Source organism: Panicum virgatum, chromosome 5K (assembly GCF_016808335.1).
Source record: "Panicum virgatum strain AP13 chromosome 5K, P.virgatum_v5, whole genome shotgun sequence".
Taxonomy (NCBI): domain Eukaryota; kingdom Viridiplantae; phylum Streptophyta; class Magnoliopsida; order Poales; family Poaceae; genus Panicum; species Panicum virgatum.
The window spans coordinates 48,232,620-48,254,175 of record NC_053140.1 but is presented as its reverse complement, the minus strand read 5'-3'; the positions used below and the strand labels follow the sequence as shown (position 1 = coordinate 48,254,175).

Genomic DNA, 21,556 nt, shown 5'->3' with positions numbered 1-21,556 from the left:
ACAAACTCATCAAGCCCATCCCTAGTTGTTATATCCAGCAAGATACCCCTCTTTGTATCCAATCCAGATTCAGTGGCACACTTCATAAGTTCCTCCCATTGCAATGGAGATCCTTTCACAGCTAGCACAAGTGATTTGACCTTCCCAATTGTTGCTGAAATTACTTTCAGCCCATCCCTAGCAACCAAATTGAGTATATGACAAGCACAACAAAAAAAAAGTATATGCTGGAGTTGAACTAGCTGTGACACTTTCAGTTGCAGCCCTTTTAGACTTGGATCCTACCAAGAGCAACAAAAAAAAGCAAAATCAGTACCAAGCACACCACAAGCACATACTAGGGGATCACTTCCAATTCACATCACAGGCAGCACAAGCACACACAAGCACAGGTCAATAAAATAGACAAAACCCGAGGACAGTACCTAAGTTAGACGCTGGCTGGGGCGGCGACGGATCGAGAATACGGAGGATGCTCTTGGTCTTTACCCTGCCCCTTCCCGGACGAGACGGCGGATCCATCGTGGTTGCAGGATGCAACGTCCTTGTCAGCCGTGCACGTTGGCAGAGAGGTCTCGCATGGAGGATTAGAGGAGGGACTGGCGTCTGGCGGCGAGGACGGGCTGGGTTGAGGACCGGAGTTGAGGCTACGGCGACTTGGCGATTACAGGGAGAATCGGAGGATGGAGATGTGCGGCCGGCTCGGGGAGAATCGGAGGAGGGGCTCGGCGACTGGTGCCTGGCAGGCGAGACTAGAGAGGGAGAGAGCCAGGGAGGTGGCTGACAATGGCGATGGCGGCCGTCTCGGTTAGAGGAGGCGCTGGCGGCCTGACGCCGCCCGAGAGACAGAGAGGCCGGAGGCGGCTCGCAAGGGAGGGAGGCGTGGGCGTGGGGGTGAGCCGGTGAGGCCAGGCCACGCCGGCCGTCTTGGATCGGAGGAGGAGCTCGCCTATCGGCCTGATGGCGCCCAAGACTGAGAGAGGCCGGAGGCGGCGCAAGGTTGGGAGGCAGTCAGGCTCAGGCAGGGGCGTGGGTGAGCTGCTCACTTACCCTAGACACGAGTTGGGCTGGGCCGTAAAGGCCTCGAGGGGACGGGAGTTGGGGAGGGTTTAGGCCCGATCGTCAAGACCTGGGCCTGGGCTGTAAAAACGGGATATTTCGAATTTGTGAAAACAGGATATTCCGATCGATTACGGGAAATACGGAAACGATCGGGATAAGGGCTAAACCATTTTCGACCCGTTTTCGAATTTGACATCCCGTATTTCGTATTGATTCTGAATTTGTCCGAAAATACGAAAACGAGCAGGTAAAATATAGAAATCGGAGCGGAACGGAACGGGATTTATCCCGACCGTTTTCAACCCTACGTGTGACACCATCCATCTGACACGATCAGATCACAAGCAGCACTACTACGGCCAAGGCGACAACCATGGCGGCCCGTCTCCCTCTCCCCACGCTAGGGGTGGTAAAAGACCCAATATTTTGAACTAGAAAATGTAAAGACCGGGCCCTAAAAGAGCCGGGCTCTAATCTTATACAATTTTGAACTAAATAATTTAAGAGCCTTGTTGGACTGTGAAGAGGCCACTAGGGCCATGGCCCATTACCACTCCTACCCCCACGCTCTGCGCCGCTCCTAGTACGTGCACACTCCTCTCCTCCCCTCGCCCCCGGCAGACCAACTCCATGCCGGCAACGGCAACGGCAACGGCACGGCGTAACCGCGCCCGCCCCGCGAAGGCGACCACGCGGCCGCAGGAGGCCGCAGCAGCACGAGACGGCTGCACGGAGCTCTCCGCGTGGACCAGCGTCCGGCAGGAGCGATGGGAGGGCGAGCTGCCCGTCCAAGGACGCCTCCCTGACTGGCTGGTACGGCACAACTCCCACTCCGCCGTTAACAACGCCTTGTCGATTCGTTCGCGTGCTGCTAACTCTGCTGCTCATGTGTGCACGGCAGAGCGGCACGTACCTGAGGAGCGGGCCGGGGCTGTGGGACGCGGACGGCGGCGGCGGCGCGTTTCACTACCTGTTCGACGGCTACGCCACTCTCGTCCGCGTCTCCTTCCGGCAGGGCCGCGCCACGGGCGCGCACCGGCTGATCGAGTCGGACGCATATGTGTCCGCCGTGGAGAGCGGCGGACCCGTCCTGCTCGAGTTCTCGCAGTGCCCCAAGCCCGGGAACATGCTAGACCGCGTGAGCAACGCCGTCGGGATCCTCAGCGGCGCGGCGCTCACGGACAACCCCAACGCCGGCGTGCTGCCGCTCGGAGACGGCCGGGTGCTGTGCCTCACCGAGAGCACCAAGAGCTCCGTCCTGGTCGACCCGGAGACGCTCGCCACGGTCGGCAAGTTCAGGTACGCCGACGGCCTCGGCGGCATGATGATGATGATCCAGTCCGGGCACCCGATCGTGACCGAGTCCGAGCTCCTGAAGGTGCTCCCAGACCTCGCCCGCCCGGGCCACCTCGTCGTCAGGATGGCGGCCGGGAGCGACAAGAGGGAGGTGATTGGCAGAGTGGACTGCCGCGGGGGGCCGACCCCGGGGTGGATGCACTCGTTCGCCGTCACCGAGAACTACGTCGTCGTGCCGGAGATGCCGCTCCGGTACTCGGCCAGCAGACTGCTCAAGGGCGAGCCCGCCCCGTACTACGCCTTCGAGTGGCTCCCGGCGTCCGGCAGCTACATGCACGTCATGTGCAGGTCCACCGGGAAGACGGTAAAGCCATCATAAAATTTACACAAACACGGGTTGTAAATTGCGAGATGAATCTAATAAACCTATTTAATATACTATTTAATCTATAATTTGCAACAGTAATGCTGCAATAACCATAAGCTAATTATAAATTAATCGTGAATTGATTAGACTCATTAGATTTATCTCTCGATTTACAATCCAGCCGTGTAAAATATTTTATAAATATATTTTATTTATTACTCTGAAATAGTAAAACTTTATTTCAAAATTTTTACTATAAAAATCTAAATACAGCCAGCTACTAGCGCGCCCCAAAGCTGTTTGTGCGGGTGATCGGAGGTTCGGGAACCCACGATCGATTCGACCGACCGAGTCTGCAAGAGGAGCACAGGATTCCCGTGGCGGGCCCCACGCGCGTCTTTGGCGACTTCTTTCCTGCTGTCGTCCTCTTCCTCTCTCTATCTGTTTGCTTGTAGCTGAGCAGCGCGGTGCGCCGGTGGCGGGAGGGGAGGCACGGTGCGACGGGGCTAGCGGCGTGACGGGCTGGCGGCGTGGCGGGGCCGGCAACGGGGAGGCGCAGCGCGGTGGGCGGGGAGGCGTTGCGGCGGGCCGGTGGCGGCGGCGGAGGGGAGTGCAGGCGAAGCGAGCGGCGCGGCAGGGCCGGTGGCGGCGGGCGGTGAGCTCCGCACCGTGGGCAGTTTTTTTTGTTTTTTTCTTTTTCTTTTGATTTTGGATGTAAAATTTTTTTACAAATTTTTTTTCCAAACTTCTTTAGTTTAGATTTGGATGTAAAAATTTTTCTTCAAATTTTTTCCAATTATTCTCATACATTTCTGTTTCAAACTTTTTCTCAGCAATTTTTTTTCCTTTTCTCTCTTCAAAATGTTTTTTTTGAAATTTTTTCTCAAACTTCTTTAGTTTAGATTTAGATGCAAAAAATTTTCTTCAAATTTTTTTCAATTATTCTGTAAATTTTCTATTTCAAACTTTTTCTCATCAATTTTTTTTCTTTTCTCTCTTCAAAATATTTTTCTTAAAAAAATATTTTTTTGTCACAAAAAGGCAAAAAATACTAAAATTCAGAAAAAAAGTTTGTCGGAAATTGGCCGTACATAACTCTTCCTACGGCCGCCCGTAAATTAGAATACCCCCTAGCGCGTGACCGCATAAATAAATAATTCTTTCTCACACTCGTGCCTTGAAGTACATATGCAGTTGGGGCGGAGCGAATGGTGGGTCTGGAGAGGCTGCCCTCCTATCAGTGTTGGACCCATGAAACTCTTTCTAAACTCATTCTACAATTTTTTTTTGTCATGAATGCACTGCAAGGAGGGGCTGAAATTATCTACAGGTGGAAATAAGATCTGTCTACACAACAATTTATTGAAAAGTAGCTATCTGTCAATCACCTGTTTAACCATTAGATTTTTCTCCAACAGCTCGGTCATCTACCCATATATGTTATGTTACCTAGATGTTATGGGGTCCACTTTCTTATGTAGCTTGCCCGTTATGGGTTCCTTGTTACCAGCCCAGCCCAGCCCAGTACATCACATTAAGTCCAGTAAATACATATTTTATTTGTATGTTTTTCTAATTAAAGTAGAAACAAAAATTAAAGAAAAAGTTACAACTAAATTCTTTTGGCTGACTGTAAAGTTTCAATTTCAATTTCTCCCGGCCAATCTTGATAACAAACAAGAACTGCACCATGATGCACCAACAAATCTGTAAAAAAATACATGACCTTGTACCCAATGGGCTACATGTTTTATTTTTGTTTTTTCTTACCAAAGTACAAACAAAAATTCAAATAAACAACAAATAAAAAAGTTACAGCTAAATTTTTTGGACTGACAATAAAGTTACAAACTTACAATTACAATTCTCTTAGCCCATATTAACCACAAATAGGAGCCGGTCCATGCTGCACTAACAAATCTACAAAAACAAAAGAAATACATCACACCGAGCCAAGTAAACTATAGGCTATAGGTTTTGTTTGTGTATTTCTCCAACTAGAGTGCAAACAAAAATCCAAAAGAAACAACAAATAAAACAGTTACAGACAATTTTTTGGGCTGACAATAAAGTTACAGCTGCAATTCCTCTTAACTTATCTTGATAACGAACAAGAGCAGGCCCATGGTGCACTAACTAATCTGTATAAAAACAAAGAAATTATACTCAGTAGGATTACTTTACATTTCAAATCACATTACACTGCATTCCTCTTAATTGGACTGGGTTGAAATGGGAGCTCTGCTCATCGCTCCTCATGGCCGCACTTGCACATATAGAGAAACAAGAAAATGGAGTGCTGACGCTCTGGAATGTCGATTGATAGATAAACATAATTTCAATCGTTTGACATGGAGTAAATATGTAGAAATAAACCCCTCCTAAAAATTATTCTGGATCCGCTGTGTAGGTGGCGAGCGTCGAGGTGCCGCCGTTCATGGCGATCCACTACATCAACGCGTACGAGGAGAGAGGCGAGGACGACGGCCCCGCTGCTGCGGTTATCGTCGACTGCTGCGAGCACTACGGCGATCCCGCCATCATCGAGACGCTTGCCCTCCACAGGCTGAGATCGTTCAGGGACCAGGACGTGCTGCCAGACGCCAGGTACCATACGATGTACATGCACATGGTTGTCGCGTTGTGGCAGCCGATGCATCAACTCCTCCTGTCTTCGAGAGTAACAGTTTCGTGATGACGACGAGCCGCGAGCCGCTGGCAGGGTGGGTCGCTTCAGGATACCGCTGGACGGCAGCCCGTTCGGCGAGCTCGACACGGCGCTGGACCCGGAGGAGCACGGCCGGGGAATCGACATGTGCAGCATCAACCCGGCCTACCGCGCGGCAAGAGGTACCGGTACGCAGGGTCGGTTCTGAGATTTTGAGGGCCCAGGGCGAGATTAGAAATGGGGGCCCTTATAGTATAAACAATCGAACTTGCTAATCCATATATAAACATGTGTAAGTATGAAATATATATCAAACACTATTAATAGTTTCAGACTATTTAAAAGTAATATTCATAGCAATCACTATAAATATTACCTTAAATTTTTTTTGGATTTCTTGAAGTGCTTATATTACTCTTAAAAAAATTATGAATAACCCTTCTCTGTGATTTTATGAACCCATCTTCTTGCTGTTTCTTTACTCTTCCTTTTCTGACTACCAGGTGCATACCTTCTAGAGGTCATGACTGTGTTGCTGAAAATAAAAGGAAAAACCAATTAGTGATTGAATGTCGGCAAATCAATTTATTGGACACTGGATTGCATTGGGTTTATGTCAAATTTACCACTAAGTCTCTAACCTCTGCTGCTGCATGTCCGCCGACTGCCAAGATGCAGTGGCGGAAGCAGCAGTGGGTCTAGGGGGGCTCCAGCCCCCCTAGACCCAAAAACACCATGGAGCCCCCCCTTAGCCCCCCCTTCATTTTGGAGAAGAAAAGATGAGGAAGAAGGAGAGGAAGAAGAGAGGAAAGAAGAAATCAGCCCCCCCTTTAAGAATTTCTGGATTCGCCACTGCCAAGATGCTCTATGTTGTCGCATGCTCCCGCTCCATCATCCAGTTCACCGTCGTCGGCTTCGTAGTTCGTAGCGAACTAGTGAGGCGATTCGCCGTCGCCGTCGCGGACGAGGAGAGACAAGATGCGAGTGCAGCGCAGGTTAGGGCACTAATCCTGCGGGAGATGAGACGCCAGATTGCTGGGCGCCTGGGCCATAGCTTCGACTTACGTTGCTTTGGGCTTCGCTTCCTATTCCTGGCTTCCAACGTGCATATACGGTATGTATACAGTATACGTACCTGCGGAGGGCCCCCGTAGTTCTGGGGGCCCGGGGCGGCCGCCCCGCTTGTCCCCCCTCAGGGCCGGGCCTGCCGGTACGCCTACGCCTGCGGCGCCCGCCGGCCGTGCAACTTCCCCAACACCCTCACCAAGATCGACCTGGTGGAGAAGGCGGCCAAGAACTGGCACGAGGAGGGTGCCGTGCCGTCGGAGCCCTTCTTCGTGGCCAGACCCGGAGCGACGGACGAAGACGATGGTCAGTGATTGTTCATTCGTAGCTCAAAGTTAAACGCGCTAGCTATAGATCGAACCATTTCTACTTCATTTGGACTCGTCGCGAGTCTATTTTGCTTATAATTTTTAAACCTTTTTTTTAGGAGTGGTGATATCTATTGTAAGCGCCCTCGGTGGAGACGGCTATGCGCTAGTGCTGGACGCGAAGACGTTCCAAGAGATTGCCCGTGTGAGCTTCCCCTATGGCCTGCCCTACGGCTTCCACGGTTGCTGGATCCCTGAAAAGATCTTACCAGACCGTGTGTAACTCTTATCATGTCCATGATCAATAAAATCTGGTGGTGATGCTAAAAAAAAGTAGTACTGTACTATCAAAGTGCCATAGTGCGCCAATATCTAAACAAATGCACTCCTAGTCCTAGCTACTCTCATTTCAAATGTAAGGGTGTATTAGTTTTAAAGCTTGGCTGTGTGCGCTCGAAGAGTACGGAGAACTCTCCTTTTTCTAAAATAACATTTTTAAACTAAATGTATATATATTATATTTTGTCCAAGACCATAAAATTATAACATCATATAAAAGTAATTTGAAACATAAATGTGACAATTGCATCATCATCACAGGGATCCCACACCGCTGATTTCTTGGCTGGGAGGAGCGAATTAGCGTCTTGTCTTCTAAAATCTAATTGTTATCGTCGTCTCGTGTACCCCAATGGCGATCACATCCGCTTGGTTACGAATTTGTGTCTAATTTATGAGATCATGGTCCTAAGCCATTGCATTGTCGGGAGAAGCTTCACTTTTGTGTTTTCCTAATTATTTAACTTAGAACCAATATGTGGGTGCTGAGTTCCAATAGCCTCATAATATTTATCTTGTGATGAAGCAGATTTGTTTCGGTAATTGTCGGGTACCATGATTAGAGGCACCCTAATCTGGGGACTAAAATCGCCCTAAAAACGAACACATGCTGGGCAACCGGGCCCACGAAGGCCTGCAGTCTCCTAATCTGGAAGAAAAGAAATGACTCAAAGAAGCCCAGCACGCGGCCCACATACGCAGTGCGGCCCATCCGCACCCCCCTCGGACCCGCGGGGTGATCTCCGCCTCGCTCGAGGGCTCCCTGCCGAAGCCCTCGACCGCGTCCCGCGCCTCCGCCTCGCTCGAGGGTAGCGAGCCTGCCCTCGAGATAGCGGATCGTCTATGCCCTAAGGAGCTGAGTAGCAGCACCCCTGGGGTCCGACTCCATCTCACCAGACCAACGGTCCCAGACCCGCGTCCCGCTCGGGGGCGGGTCCGGTGTCACCACAAGTCCCAGAGGTGGAAACGCTCATCAACTATGGACACGGACCCGGATCCCCGCAGATGGGTCCGGGACGTCCACTTGCCACCCGGACCCCCCGCAGATGAGTCCGGGACCTCCACGTACCTATCCGGACCCCCGTGAGCTCTCGGCTCAGCTAGCTGCTCGGGAGGGGTCCGGAGCCGCCACGTGTCACGCGGACACGGGCGCGGGCACAAGCCTTCTGCTGGAAGCTCCCTCACCCACCCGTGTTAAGTGCGAGTGGTTGAGGCGTGCTCTTCTGCTGCTGGGCAAGGCCACCCCTCGGCAGAAAGGACAAACGGCCCTTCCGCTCACCCGCCCGCCGTACGAAGGCATTAAATGCCAACCACTCCTCCACAGCGCCCGGGTCAGACGACGTCAGGCCGCCATTCCCCACAGTGACTGTGACCGGAGTCCCATCCGCCAACTCCTGTCACTGCTCCCCGGCGCTGTGACGACACTGTGAGAACCTGCGACGCAGTGCAAGACGTGCTCGGCACTATTCCAGCCACTATGCTGCCAACTCCCCATGCCTCCTTCATACTTTCCCTTCCGCGGAGCCCCCGAACGGCATGGGCACGACCCTCGGAAGCGGCTCCGGCCTTGACCAGGACAAGACCCTGGCTTGCAGGACCTTCGGAACGCCGCCACGTCGCCCGTTGAAGCCGCCAGGACGCCGGCGTGATCTCCGCGAGACCAAGGACGATACCCAGGACGACAGCCACGCCCGGCGCCATACCCCACAGTGTACTTCCCACAGTGCTCGACTACTGCACCCCCGCGATTCGGGGAAAAGATGACGACTTTCATGACCACTTGTGCATGTACACCGTCCCTCCTTGTGTTTATAAAAGGAGGAGGCGGGCGTTCCCTTAGGGGGGTCGGCCCATTCGGTAGAACACAACGCTTCACACCACTAGCAGAGCACACACGCTCCTTTGAACCCTGATATTGGCACTCACCTCAATCAACTCCTCCTCTAGCAGAGACTTCGGAGCCTCCCTCCCTCTCTCGCCTCGCTTGTACCCCCTACTACAGGCACTCCCGGTGCAAGATAGTACAGTGCCCTCGCAAAAAACTCCTTTGCTGGACGTACGGCCCCACGGCCGGAACAAGGATAAACCCGTGTGTTATTGTATTGCCTCTTGCATCAACATCTGGGACGAGGAACACGCAGCATCATCACTGGTTGGGTCCGGACCACCGGGTCATGACACTGACAGTTGGCGCGCTAGGTAGGGGCGCTGCGTGACATTTCTCTTTTGTTCCCATTTGATCTCCAAGGATGGCGAGCAGATCCAACCCATTCCCCATGGGCGTCTCGGATTCGCTCCCAGCAGGATACGTGATCTGGTTCGGGATTCTTGAGTTCAGAGCAACCGGCAACGGTTACCTCATTGAGCTCCTCTCGCCCAGACGCAACCCTGACACTCCGACTTCACCAGCCCGGTGCAATAGGCGCTCTGGCCAGCACTCGCGCCAAGCGCGCGTGGAGCGGCGCCGGGCTGCACGCCTCAGCTCCCCCACCTGGGTTGAGGTTGCCATGTCCCAGCTCAGCGTCGCGGCCGACGGGGCCACCGCTTCGTTATCACGTGCTTCGCGCGTCAGCTACGCCGGCACCATCATCGACTGCAGCCCTAGTGCCTCCCAGGGGGGCGCGACTGTGGCATCGCCCTTCCCCTTTGGGATGCGCAACGCTGCCACCTACGCCTCTTCGTCCAGCACCAACTTCGCCGAGTACGAGGATCTGCCGGGTCATCACCTCCTGTCGATCCGCAACCTCATCGCATGGTCTCCTAACGACTCCTACCCCGAGACGGCGAGCTCGATCGCCGACGACATCAGCTTCTTCATGGACAACTTCACGGCCAAGGAGGCCGAGGACTACTCCGGGGTCCGCGACCCCGACGCTTTCCGCTCGTTCCAGCTCTCGGCAGCTTACTGCCTCACCTGCTCCGAGGACTCCAGTGAGGGGGATTACGATCCCTCCCGGGAGTGCTTCATGGTCCAGCTCGCGGACGGGCAGGAGGACAACGCTCCGGGCGATGACGGGAACGGCGGGGCAGACGCGCAGGCAAACCAACCGGTGGTGCCGGCTGCGGCCCCTTCTTCTTCGTCAAGTTCGGCGGCGCGGCAGGCACAGCTAGCGCAGCTCAAGGAGCTTAAAGCCAAGCTCGACGAGGAGCGTCGGCAGACTCAGCAGCAGCGCACCACGCGTGGCGCACATGCCCAGGTGGCGGCACGCTTTGCCCGGGAGCGGATCTTAGTCGACGACAACATCGACAAACCTCCGGAACTGAAAACGGCCGGCGAAAAACTCGTCGCTGTGGCCTACCTACTCCAAGCAATGCCCGAGCTGTCGACGACTTCGGGTCGCAACCTGCGCCGCGAGGTACAAGCGCTGATCGAGCAAGCTGCTATGCAGCAGGCCGAGAGCTCTGCGTCTCGCATGCGCGCGATGGTCCCGAAGCAGCCCGGTGGGACTGCACGGCAGGACCACGAGGTTTCGGAGCACACTCCACCAGGAGGGAAGGGAAAGGCAGCCGCAGCACATGATGCGAAGGCACCCTCGGTGCACGACCGCATCGAAAAGGCTCCCACAAGGGAGCAACTCCACAACACGCGCGGGCATGCCGGCGACGGTGACGCCCGCTACATCATCAATGGCAGGAAGTACACCCCTCGACGGGGTGGACGCTTCAACCCCGAGCACGACAGGGGCGAGTTACTGGAGCCTCCGGGCACCCGTGTGTTCAGCCGGGAGATTCGAACCGCTCCTTTTCCCCCACGCTTTCGATAGCCCACCACCCTCGTCAAGTACTCAGGCGAGACTGATCCCGCAGTCTGGCTCAACGACTACCACCTAGCATGCCAACTGGGCGGTGCGACGGAAGACGCGGTCATCATCCGCAACCTCCCCCTTCACCTTGCTGACGTCACACGAACATGGATCGAGCACTTGCCCGCGGACCAGATCCACAACTGGGCCGACTTAGTCCAGATCTTCGTGGGCAACTTCCAGGGCACGTACGTGCGCCTTGGGAACTCCTGGGACCTCAAAGGGTGTCGGCAGAAGCCCAATGAGTCCCTGCGTGACTATGTGCGGCGCTTCTCCATGCAATGCACCGAGCTCCCCAGCGTCACCCATGTCGAGGTCATCAACGCCTTCCTCGAGGGCACGATGTGCAGGAACCTGGTGCACGAGCTTGCGCAAAGCCGTCCCGCCAACACCAACGAGTTGTTCGACGCTGCCAACAACTACGCCGCCGGTGAGGAGGCTGTTGGTGCCATTTTCAATGACAAGCCGAACAAGCACAAGGAAGATGCGCCCGCAGAGGGCGGCAACGCCAAGATCAATGCCCCCGCCAAGAAACAAAAGCAGGGGAAGAAAGGGAAGAAGCAAGCCCCACCAAACCAGCGTGGACCGGGGCAGGCGGAAGACTCCGACGAGGCCTTCGTCGAAACCCCAGACCGTAAAGGACCTCGAGGCCCCCCTCGAGGTGGTGGCGGCCTATTCGACGACATGCTCAAGAAGCCGTGCCCTTACCACAAGGGCTCGGTCAACCACACCCTCGAGCAGTGCGAAATGCTCAGGAAGTACTACAACCGCGTCGCGCATCGCGACGAGGACAAGAAGAAGGATGCTGGCGACAAAGGTGGAGATGACGAGTTCCCCCCAGTGGAGAACGCATTCTTCATCCTTGGAGGGCCGACGACGAACATGACCTATCGGCAGCGCAAGCGTGAGCGCCGGGAAGTCTTCTCCGTCACCAAGGCCACGCCATCCTACCTCGACTGGTCGGAGGACACCATTTCCTTCGGATGCGAGGACCACCCCGACTACGTCCCACACCCGGGACGATACCCGCTCGTTGTCGATCCCATCATCGGCAACACCCGCTTCTCCAAGGTGCTCATGGACGGAGGCAGCAGCCTCAACATCATGTACGCCCACACCTTGGAGCTCATGGGGATCGGATTGAACAAGCTCCGCCCCAGCAAGTCGCCATTCCATGGCGTTGCGCCGGGGAGGCGAGTCCAACCCCTCGGCCAGATCGACCTACCCGTCTGTTTCGGCACGGCAGCCAACTTCCGCAAGGAAGTGCTCACCTTCGAGGTGGTGGGGTTTCGGGGAGCCTACCACGCCAACCTTGGCCGTCCCTGCTACGCCAAGTTCATGGCCGTCCCCAACTACACCTACCTCAAGCTGAAGATGCCGGCTCCAAGGGGCATCATCACCATCGGCTCCTCGTTCGAGCACGCCTACGAGTGCGACGTCGAGTGTGTTGAGCACGCGGAGGCTCAAGTGGAGGACGAGGCCCTCGCAGCCACCCTCGACAAGATGGCAAGCGAGCCCTTGGACTCCACGCACCGACACGCGGGTAGCTTCGAACCCGCCGAGGGTATCAAGAAGGTGCCCCTCGACCCGAATCATCCCGACGGTAAGGCGTTGCAGGTCAGCGCCACCCTCAACAGCAAATAGGACGAGGTGCTCGTCGACTTTCTCCGCGCCAATGCAGACATCTTCGCATGGAGCCCCTCGGACATGCCTGGCATACCGAGGGAGGTCGCCGAGCACTCCCTTGATATCCGACCCAACTCCAAGCCGGTGTAGCAGCGCCTGCGACGCTTCGACGAGCTCAAGAGCCGGGTGATCGGCGATGAGCTGTAGAAACTTTTGGCAGCCGGATTCATCAAGGTGGTATTCCATCCCGAGTGGCTAGCTAATCCTGTATTAGTGAAGAAAAATAATGGAAGATGGAGAATGTGCGTAGACTACACTAGTTTAAATAAAGCATGTCCGAAGGTTCCCTTTCCTTTGCCGCGCCTTGATCAAATCGTAGATTCAACTGCGGGATGTAAACTTTTATCCTTTCTTGATGCTTATTCCGGTTACCACCAAATCAAGATGAAAGAGTCCGACTAGCTCGCGACTTCTTTTATCACACCTTTCGGCATGTACTTCTACGTCACGATGCCCTTTGGCCTCAGAAACGCCGGAGCTACATATCAGCGGTGTATGCTCCACGTATTCGGGGACCATCTTGGGCTGAACGTAGAACATATGTTGACGACATTGTCGTAAAATCCAGGAAGACGGATGACCTGGTAGCTGAGCTCAGGATCGCATTCGATTGCCTAAGGGCCAAAGGGGTAAAACTCAACCCCGAGAAGTGTGTGTTCGGAGTCCCTCGAGGCATGCTCTTGGGCTTCATTGTCTCCCAGCGGGGCATCGAACCCAACCCTGAGAAAGTCTCGGCCATCACTCGGATGGGACCGATCCGGGACCTAAAGGGGGTACAGAGGGTCATGGGATGCCTAGCGTCCCTCAGCCGATTCATCTCGCGTCTCGGCGAGAAAGGCTTGCCCTTGTATCGACTCCTGAGGAAAACCGAGCGCTTCACGTGGACCCCTGAGGCTCAAGAAGCCCTCAACAGGCTGAAGGCATCGCTCACTCACGCCCCTATTCTCACACCACCCGTAGATGGCGAGCCTCTCTATCTGTACGTAGCTGCGACGACCCAAGTGGTCAGCGTAGTGGTCGTTGTCGAAAGACAAGAGGAGGGCCATGCTCTGCCTATCCAATGGCCGGTGTACTACATCAACGAGGTGTTGTCTGAAACCAAGACCCGCTATCCACAGATTCAGAAGCTGCTATACGCAGTGGTTTTGGCTCGGTGCCAGCTGCGCCACTACTTCGAGGCCCATCCCGTCACCGTGGTCTCATCTTTCCCTCTGGGAGAGATAGTCCACAACAGGGAAGCCGAGGGTAGAATTGCCAAGTGGTCCGTGGAGCTGATGGGAGAAACTCTCACCTACGCCCCCCCCGCAAAGCGATCAAGTCCCAAGTCTTGGCTGACTTCATCGCTGAGTGGACGGAGACTCAGCTACCCCCACAACAAATCCAAGCTGAATGCTGGACCATGTACTTCGACGGGTCGGTGATGAAAACCGGCGCCGGCGCTGGCCTCCTATTCATCTCACCCCACGGAGATCACATGCGATACGTAATACGCTTGCACTTCCCTGCGTCTAACAATATGGCGGAGTACGAGGCCCTCCTCGGTGGCCTCCGCATCGCCATCGAGCTCGGCGTCAAGCGCCTCGACGTACGCGGTGACTCTCAACTCGTCATCGACCAAGTGATGAAAGAGTCTAGCTGCCACGACCCGAAGATGGAGGCATACTGCAATGCAGTACGCCGCCTCGAAGACAAGTTCGACGGACTAGAACTCAATCATGTCCCGCGCAAGTACAACGAGGATGCCGACGAACTAGCCAAGATCGCGTCAGGGCGGACCACCGTCCCCCTGAACATCTTCGCTCGAGACATCACCAAGCCTTCCGTCGAATTCAAGGATCCGGCGGAACCGGGCCCCTCGAACGCCGGGCCCTCCGGCAGGAACCCCCCGACGGAAGAGGCCGAGCCCATGGACATCGACTTCGAGACCTCCTCCACGGACGAGGCCGAAGCAATGGAGATCGATGAGGCCCCAACTTCGTAAGATTGGCGCACCCAGTACCTCGACTGGATGATTCGAGGGATCCTACCCTCGGACCGCGCTCAGGCGCGGTGCCTCGCTAGGCGGGCCAAGTCCTTTATCCTAATCGACGACAAGCTGTGCAAGCGCAGTCCCTCGGGTGTCTTGCAGCGATGCATTCCCATCCTCGAGGGCAAGGAGCTGATCCGTGACATCCACGCTGGCACCTGCGGTCATCACGCCGCGCTGCGCACCCTCGTGGGTAACGCATTTCGACAAGGCTTTTACTGGCTCACTGCGGTCGCCGATGCCACCGACGTCGTGCGGACCTGCGAGGGTTGCCAGTTCTATGCTCAAAAGACGCACCTCCCGGCCCACGCTCTACAGACCATCCCCATCCTCATCGGCCCGCTGCAGAAGGCGCCTGGGGGCTTCACCCACTTGTTCGTAGCAATCGACAAATTCTCCAAGTGGATCGAGGCTCGACCCATCAGCAAGATTAGATCCGAGCAAGCCATTCTGTTCTTTACTGACATTGTCTTCAGGTTCAGGGTCCCGAACTCGATCATCACGGACAACGGCACCCAGTTCACAGGCAAGAAATTCTTGGCATTCTGCGACAGCTACCACATACGTGTGGACTGGTCGGCTGTGGCGCAACCACAGTCGAACGGGCAAGTGGAGCGTGCCAATGGCATGATCCTCCAAGGACTGAAGCCAAGGATCTTCAACAAGCTGAACAAATTTGGCCGGAGGTGGCTCACAGAGCTACCCTCGGTTATTTGGAGCCTGAGTACGGCCCCAAGCAGAGCCACAGGCTTTACCCCGTTTTTCCTCGTCTATGGCGCCGAGGCCATGCTCCCCACGGACCTGGAGTACGGGTCACCGAGACTCAAGGCCTATCAAGAGCAGCAGAGCCAGCAAGCCCGTGATGACTCGCTGGATCAAATGGACGAGGCTCGAGACGTGGCGCTCCTACACTCTGCGCGCTATTAGCAGTCCCTGCGAAGATATCAAGCGTAGAGAGTTCGGCGCTGAGACCTCAACAAAGGGGACTTGGTGCTGAGGCTTCGACAAGACAACAGGGGCCGCCACAAGCTCTCACCACCGTGGGAAGGCCCATACATCATCGCCGAAGTGATCAAGCCTGGCACGTACATGCTGGCGAACGAAAACGACGAAGTCCTCACCAATGCCTGGAATGTACAGCAGCTACGTCGCTTCTATCCTTAGAGTTTCGAGCTATTTGTACATCGTTTGTACTCGCATTTACAGTTTCCCGAAACAATAAAGGAGTATGCTTTACTTGTTTATTTTTTGGGGGACTTTCCGGACCCTCGAGGGCTTGGAAGCGCATGAACACTGAGGTACGCCTGGCTTTACCCTCGGCAAAGCCAAGCCTCCCTCGGGGGCTACTACGGGGGGAGCCCCCGAACGTCCCCAAAAAATCACCAACGTTTTTTTCGAAAAATTTCCGTATCTAAGTTTCTCGCATACTTGGGAAAAACGGACGCGAGGCATAAGCAACTATAGTATGAGGCCAGCCGAGTCGTGGGGCCGCCTACGCCTCCGAGATACGGTACCCCCTCACCACCTCACGCCTAAGTCGCTTATGAATGTGAAATTCCTCACAGAAGTTTACCAAAGTCGCATGCGGGAACACGGAAATAGAGTAGAGAAAACGAGGGCTCGAATGCACAAGGCCTCGAAGGGCCACACTGTCGATTCATATGTATGAATTACTTAATCCAGAAGTACTATTGCGATAAAGTACTAACTCATTACATTAGCTCCGAGGCCCAGACTACCTACAGGTTATCATCCCCCTTTGCGGGTCTCCAGCGGCATCGAATTCGGCTATGGGGGGATGTCGGCTTCCAGCTTCGCGGCCAGGACGGTGGCAAACTCCTCGGCGGCGGCGGCGGCATCATCCATGATGGTCGACGCAGCATCCGCATCGGCGTCGGTTGGGATGACGTACCCCGATGACACCCTCTGGAGGTCCATGATGTAGTGCCTCGAGGCCACGGCGAGGGCTCGCAGGACACCAAGGCGGAAGGTGCTCTTGGCGTGCTCGGCGATCCGACCACCTAGCGCTCGTAGGCGGCTGATCACCGAGCTACCAGACACAGCGCCCTCCCCCTCGAGCCCCTGGCACACGCTCACAGTGGTCCGCTCCAGGTCCGTATATTCAGCCTGCGCCGCCATGAGCGCAGTGTTGACTGCCTCCTTTGCCATAGTCTCGTCCGTCATTCTCTGCCTCAGCTCTGGTCAAAAGAACCAAGATAAGCTGCGATGAATTAGGATCCGACAACAGTGAAATCTTGAGCACTCACCCGTGATATTCTTTTGCGCTTCCTCCTGCTAGACTCGGGCGGCCTCGTCGATCGAGGACAAGGAGTCCTCCTTCTCCTTCAGGACGGCCTCCGCATTCCGGATGGCCACCTCCTTTTCCTCAAGGGTCCCAGAGAGCATGGCGACGGTTGCCTTCTCGCGTTGGAGCTCGGCCTCCTTGTCTTGGAGCTCGGCCTCCTTGTGCTGGAGCTCGACCTTCTTCTGCTCGAGCAGCGCCCTCACATGTGCAGCTCGGCAGTCCGCGCCTCGGCCTCCTGAGCCTTCTGCTCCGCCGCGGCCCTCTGGATGTCGCGCTCGCTGGCGGTTCGCGCCAACTCTTCCTGTACGCCTGCTGACACGTCCCCAGATCTGTCATCTTGGTGTTGGCGTCGATGTTCTTCAGCACCAAGTCGGCATTGTGTTGCCCAAGCCAGCGCATTTGGGAGTAAAGCCGGTTCAACTCGTTGCTCTTTTTGCACGAGATGTCCCTCAGCCGCTGCAAGTGGAAGAGCGTGAATGAAATGAACAAAATCAAGGCCAAACACAAACGATTCTGGGGAGGGAGCCACCTACCTGGCTGATCTGGAAATCTGTCGTTCTATGAAGCACTAAGGCGTGGTCGAGGTGGCCCAGAATTTGGGAGCCGGCCTCGATCTGCGCCTTCCAGACGGCTTCCTCCTCCTGCTCGCTGCGGAGAAACTCCAGAGGGACCCCGGACTGGACGATCGCCCTGGGACGGGACCCCTCGGACGTCCCCGCATTGAGTACCTCCTCAGAGGTCGACGTGAACTCGCCAACCCGGTCGGCGGCGCTGGCGGCACCAGCAGGGTCGATGTCCCTCGGGTCCCCGTACTCCTCGCTGCTCTCTGGCAGTTGCACCACCGGCGCCATGTTCTCCGGTGCCGCTAGCGCCATCACCGCCGTAACAACCCCGTCGTCCTGGGCCCCTACAGGCTCAGGGACACGAGTTCCCCCCTTTATCGGCGCCCCTGGCGCCGACTCCTCCTTCGCAACACCCTTGACCCCAGCCCTCGGGGGCACGAGGATGAGGGTCTCCACCCCTATTTGGCTGGCGGGGCATTCCTGCGCACCCCCACCAGTTTCCCCTTCTCCTGCGACCGGTCGGGCGGTGCTATCCGCGTCGTCCCGACCGGCCCCGACTTCGACGTCCAGCCGGGTGGCGCCATTTACGCCGCCACGGTCGACCTCCCCTCGGCGTCAGCCTGTGCGGCTGTTACAGTGCCGCTCTGGCCAGTGTCGCCCCTACTCTCCGGCGCTAGAGCCTGTTGGGCCTTCTGGGCCACTCGAACCATCGCCTCCTGGAGCTTTGCGGCCTCCGCCACAATGTCCACGACGGGCAGGGGCTGCGGTGCCATGTGCGGTGTGGCTCGCACCCCGGTCTTGTGGGCCTTGGTCGGCGCAAGCGGGGCTGCATCCCTGGCGATGGCCCCAGAGCTGGTAATCGGGGAAGGAGCGTTGAAGTCAGTAGGATTGGGGGGCCAAATAAACGAATGCGAAGGATAAAATCAAAATCACTCACCCTGATCGAGCACTCATGCTGCGCTTGCCCGAGCCGCTCCATCGGGCCCGCAACACACTGACACCTCTCGATGACTGACCCGAGGGCGTCGCCCTCGGATCGGCCAGGAGACTCGAAGCCGTCTACGCGGGCGTCTCCGCACTCGCTACGGACCCGCCGCCACCCGTCGACACCGCGGGCGTGGGAGTCCCCTACCCATCGCCGGTAGAGACGACCTCTGTCCTGTCGCGGGTGTAGACGACCTCCCGCCCGCTGCCGACGTGGGCGACCTTCGTCCCACCGCTGGCGTGGGCGATCTCCGCTCCGCCCCTACGAGGGGCGGATTCACCAACGACCCTGGTGTGAGCCTCGCCTCACCCAGCATCACGGGCACATCCTCGTCGCCAGCCCCTCGATAGACCGGCGGGGAACCCGCCCCTGTCGCCGCTTCGTCGTCGTCCGAGAAGTTGATCTCGGCATCCTAGGAGCCCTCCTCCTCCTCGGTGGACTCGGGCGTAGTGGGCTGTGGCTTCCCCTCCGCGTGCGCGATTTTGCACGCCTTATCTTGCTTTTGCTTCCTCTGCCTCTTCCTGGCGCCAGCCGCCTCCGCCGCGTCCTTCTACTTCTTCACCGCCTCTGCGTGCAGGCGGTTGACTTCGCGTTCCTCCGGGACCGGAGGCCTCGAGGTGTAGCCCCTCCGGCTCAACCCCTGCGAAACGCAACCAAGTCAGAATTAGGGAGTGGGGAGAGGAGGAGCGCAAATCGGTAACGAATCGAAACTGGAAATCACCACAGAAAGGTACCCCGCCTCGGGGCGCATCTTGATCTTCCAAAGATCCTCGGGGTTGTCAGGAAACTCCTTCACCGCATTCCTCGCCCTTCGGGCAGCGACGTCACGGGGGAGCAGCACGAGCGACGTCCTCGAGCCCGAGGCACGGGCCTCGGGGGTGAGATCGAAAATCAGCAGGCTCCTCTCCGGGAGAGGAATCACTCTCTGCCAGTGAAAGTTCATGATAACGGCTGCCGCCGTCAACCCCTTCCTCGCCAGGTGCCGCAAAGCCTCGGTGAGCACTTCGAGCCTGGCCTGATGCGCTGGGGGCGATAACCCCCAGTCCCACTTCTCCGGCCTCTCCCGGAGCACCTTATTGGTGAACGCCGGGAGCCGGTTGTCGAAGTTGCGCAGGTAAAACCACCCTCGAGTCCACCCGGCGTTGTTCGTCGTCATTCTGTTGGGGATGTACAAACTGCTCTGTGTTGGGCGCAAGTGGGGCATCAGACCGCCGACGCGGGTGAACCTCTTCGGCTGGCCCCAAACGTTCTCGATGAAGAGCTCTCCGCGGAACAAATGGATCCACAGATCCCAGTAAGCTTCGATCCCAAGATACCCCTCGCAGACAGCGACGAAGACCGCCGCCTGCGAGATGGAGTTGGGGCCGAAGTTGTGCAGCTCCACCCTGTAGTACCCGCACAGCGTTCGCATGAATCTGCCAACGGGGACGCTGAACCCCCGCTCGTGGAGTCGCACGAGACTCACGACGAAGCCCTCGGGGGGATTCGGTTCGGTCTCCTCTGGCCGCGGGGGGATCCACGCCGGCCGCTCCGAGTTGATGTTCACCGGCAGCAGCCTGTCGTTGGCCAGTTGCTCCGAAACCGCCTCGGTGGCGGTGGACTTCCCCCACGACAACGGCTCCTGGACATCCGACATCGCTTCGAACCGCTGGGGGTGCGGGAAGGCAAGCTTTACGGCGGCTAAGGTGCGCTTTCGCTCTCTCCTTCTTCCTCCTCTCGCTCTCGGCTCTGGGCTCAGGATGCAGGGGAGGCGGAAAAGGCAGGGGAGACGAAGGCAAAATGGCCAGGTGAGCCCAAAGAATCCCCCTTTCCCATTTTTATTCATCAAAATGGGCGGATACGCCGCCATGGCCCGAATCCGCCGCATTCAATGCGGTAGATTTCACTGTCGCTGGCAGCTGGGCCCCGCGACCGCGGAGTCTCACACACGCGCACTTGGCAATAATTACGGGCGCGGCGCAACTGTAGCACTGTACTATCCGTCAGCCGCCGCCCACGCCTCTTCGCCTACCTAAGGCAGCCGCCTGAAAAGGCGCGCCCGCACTGCACCGTACATACTGGGCCACGTCGCCCACGACCAGCGAAAGACCTGTGCACACGACCTGCGACTCCGCGCCGTTTTCGAACCATGACGGAATGTTCCTCTAGGGGGCTCTTCGCCCTCGAAGGAACCTCATTCCGAGGCCTTACTGATCAGGGGTTTGAAGCCTGGCCCGTCGAGGGTTCGACAGGTGCCCCAGATCACCAGAGTCAGGGACTGCATGGATGTGACGTACAAGCTACCCTCGAACACGGAGTTCGAGACATCCTACACAGTGTTCAAGGCCAGTCGAGGGTGCCTAGCAGGGGATCCCATCGAGGGAGAGCATCGAGCCCTTGGACCTATCGAATGGGTCCGAGCCCCGCCTAGCGAACCTTTGCGAGCGCTTTATGTGACGTGTCCATGGACCATGAGCCGACCCTTATCGAACGGGGCACAGACGTCCATTTGAACTACCCGATAACAGCTCACTGAAGCAGCCATAGCTCGCGACTCGGGCATGGGTAGCATGGTGTGCTTCACCCCTCCTCCCTGTGGAAGGGCGACGAGGGTCGTAATAAAAGTCGAGGTTTCCCCGAATGCCTTTACGCAAGCCGGGGCTCGGGGGCTCCTCGCACACCGCGGCTCAGGCCGCACTGTCGAATGGATCGACGACCGTCGATTATGAAGTTCCATGTGTTGAACAAAAACTCTCACTCTTGACGCACGCCTGCCAGATGGTTCAGCTAGACACTGGGTCGCTGTGCCAGCACGAAAAAAGCCAAGGCCGGCTGAAAAAGACGCTGGACGGCCACCTCAGTGAAGCAACCAAGCAGGGCGATGTTTATAGCCCTTGGACGAGTGCAAACACTCCTCCAAGGCCTCAGGGGCTACACCCGCGGGTGCGCTGACGCGCCCCCGCGGAGGAAACTTCACACATTCGAGGACCAAAATCCTCTACCGGGGTGACGCTCACCCTTACAACCTCGATCATCCTCTCCGCGAAGGAGAAGGAGACTTCATTACTCTTTACAAACAAAGATTACAAAGGGTTACCGGCTCG

At 56.6% G+C, this 21,556-nt stretch overlaps 1 protein-coding gene across 1 annotated transcript; it reads left to right on the top strand.

Annotated features, from left to right (window-relative positions):
* Positions 1 to 1,677: 1,677 nt before the first annotated feature.
* On the top strand, positions 1,678 to 7,227 carry LOC120708023 (carotenoid cleavage dioxygenase 8 homolog A, chloroplastic-like). Its single transcript, XM_039993109.1, has 6 exons — positions 1,678 to 1,875; positions 1,964 to 2,722; positions 5,136 to 5,332; positions 5,448 to 5,565; positions 6,590 to 6,764; positions 6,886 to 7,227. The coding sequence occupies exons 1-6, from the start codon at positions 1,693 to 1,695 to the stop codon at positions 7,047 to 7,049; spliced, it is 1,596 nt and encodes a 531-aa protein (XP_039849043.1). The 5' UTR covers positions 1,678 to 1,692; the 3' UTR covers positions 7,050 to 7,227.
* The last annotated feature ends 14,329 nt before the right edge of the window (positions 7,228 to 21,556 follow it).

Excerpts from the sequence above, each read along its gene's own strand:
- LOC120708023 (XM_039993109.1), top strand. The coding sequence starts at position 1,693 with ATGCCGGCAACGGCAACGGCAACGGCACGGCGTAACCGCGCCCGCCCC. Across the intron at positions 1,876-1,963 it reads GACGCCTCCCTGACTGGCTG|AGCGGCACGTACCTGAGGAG; the intron begins GTACGGCACAAC and ends TGTGCACGGCAG. Across the intron at positions 2,723-5,135 it reads GCAGGTCCACCGGGAAGACG|GTGGCGAGCGTCGAGGTGCC; the intron begins GTAAAGCCATCA and ends TCCGCTGTGTAG.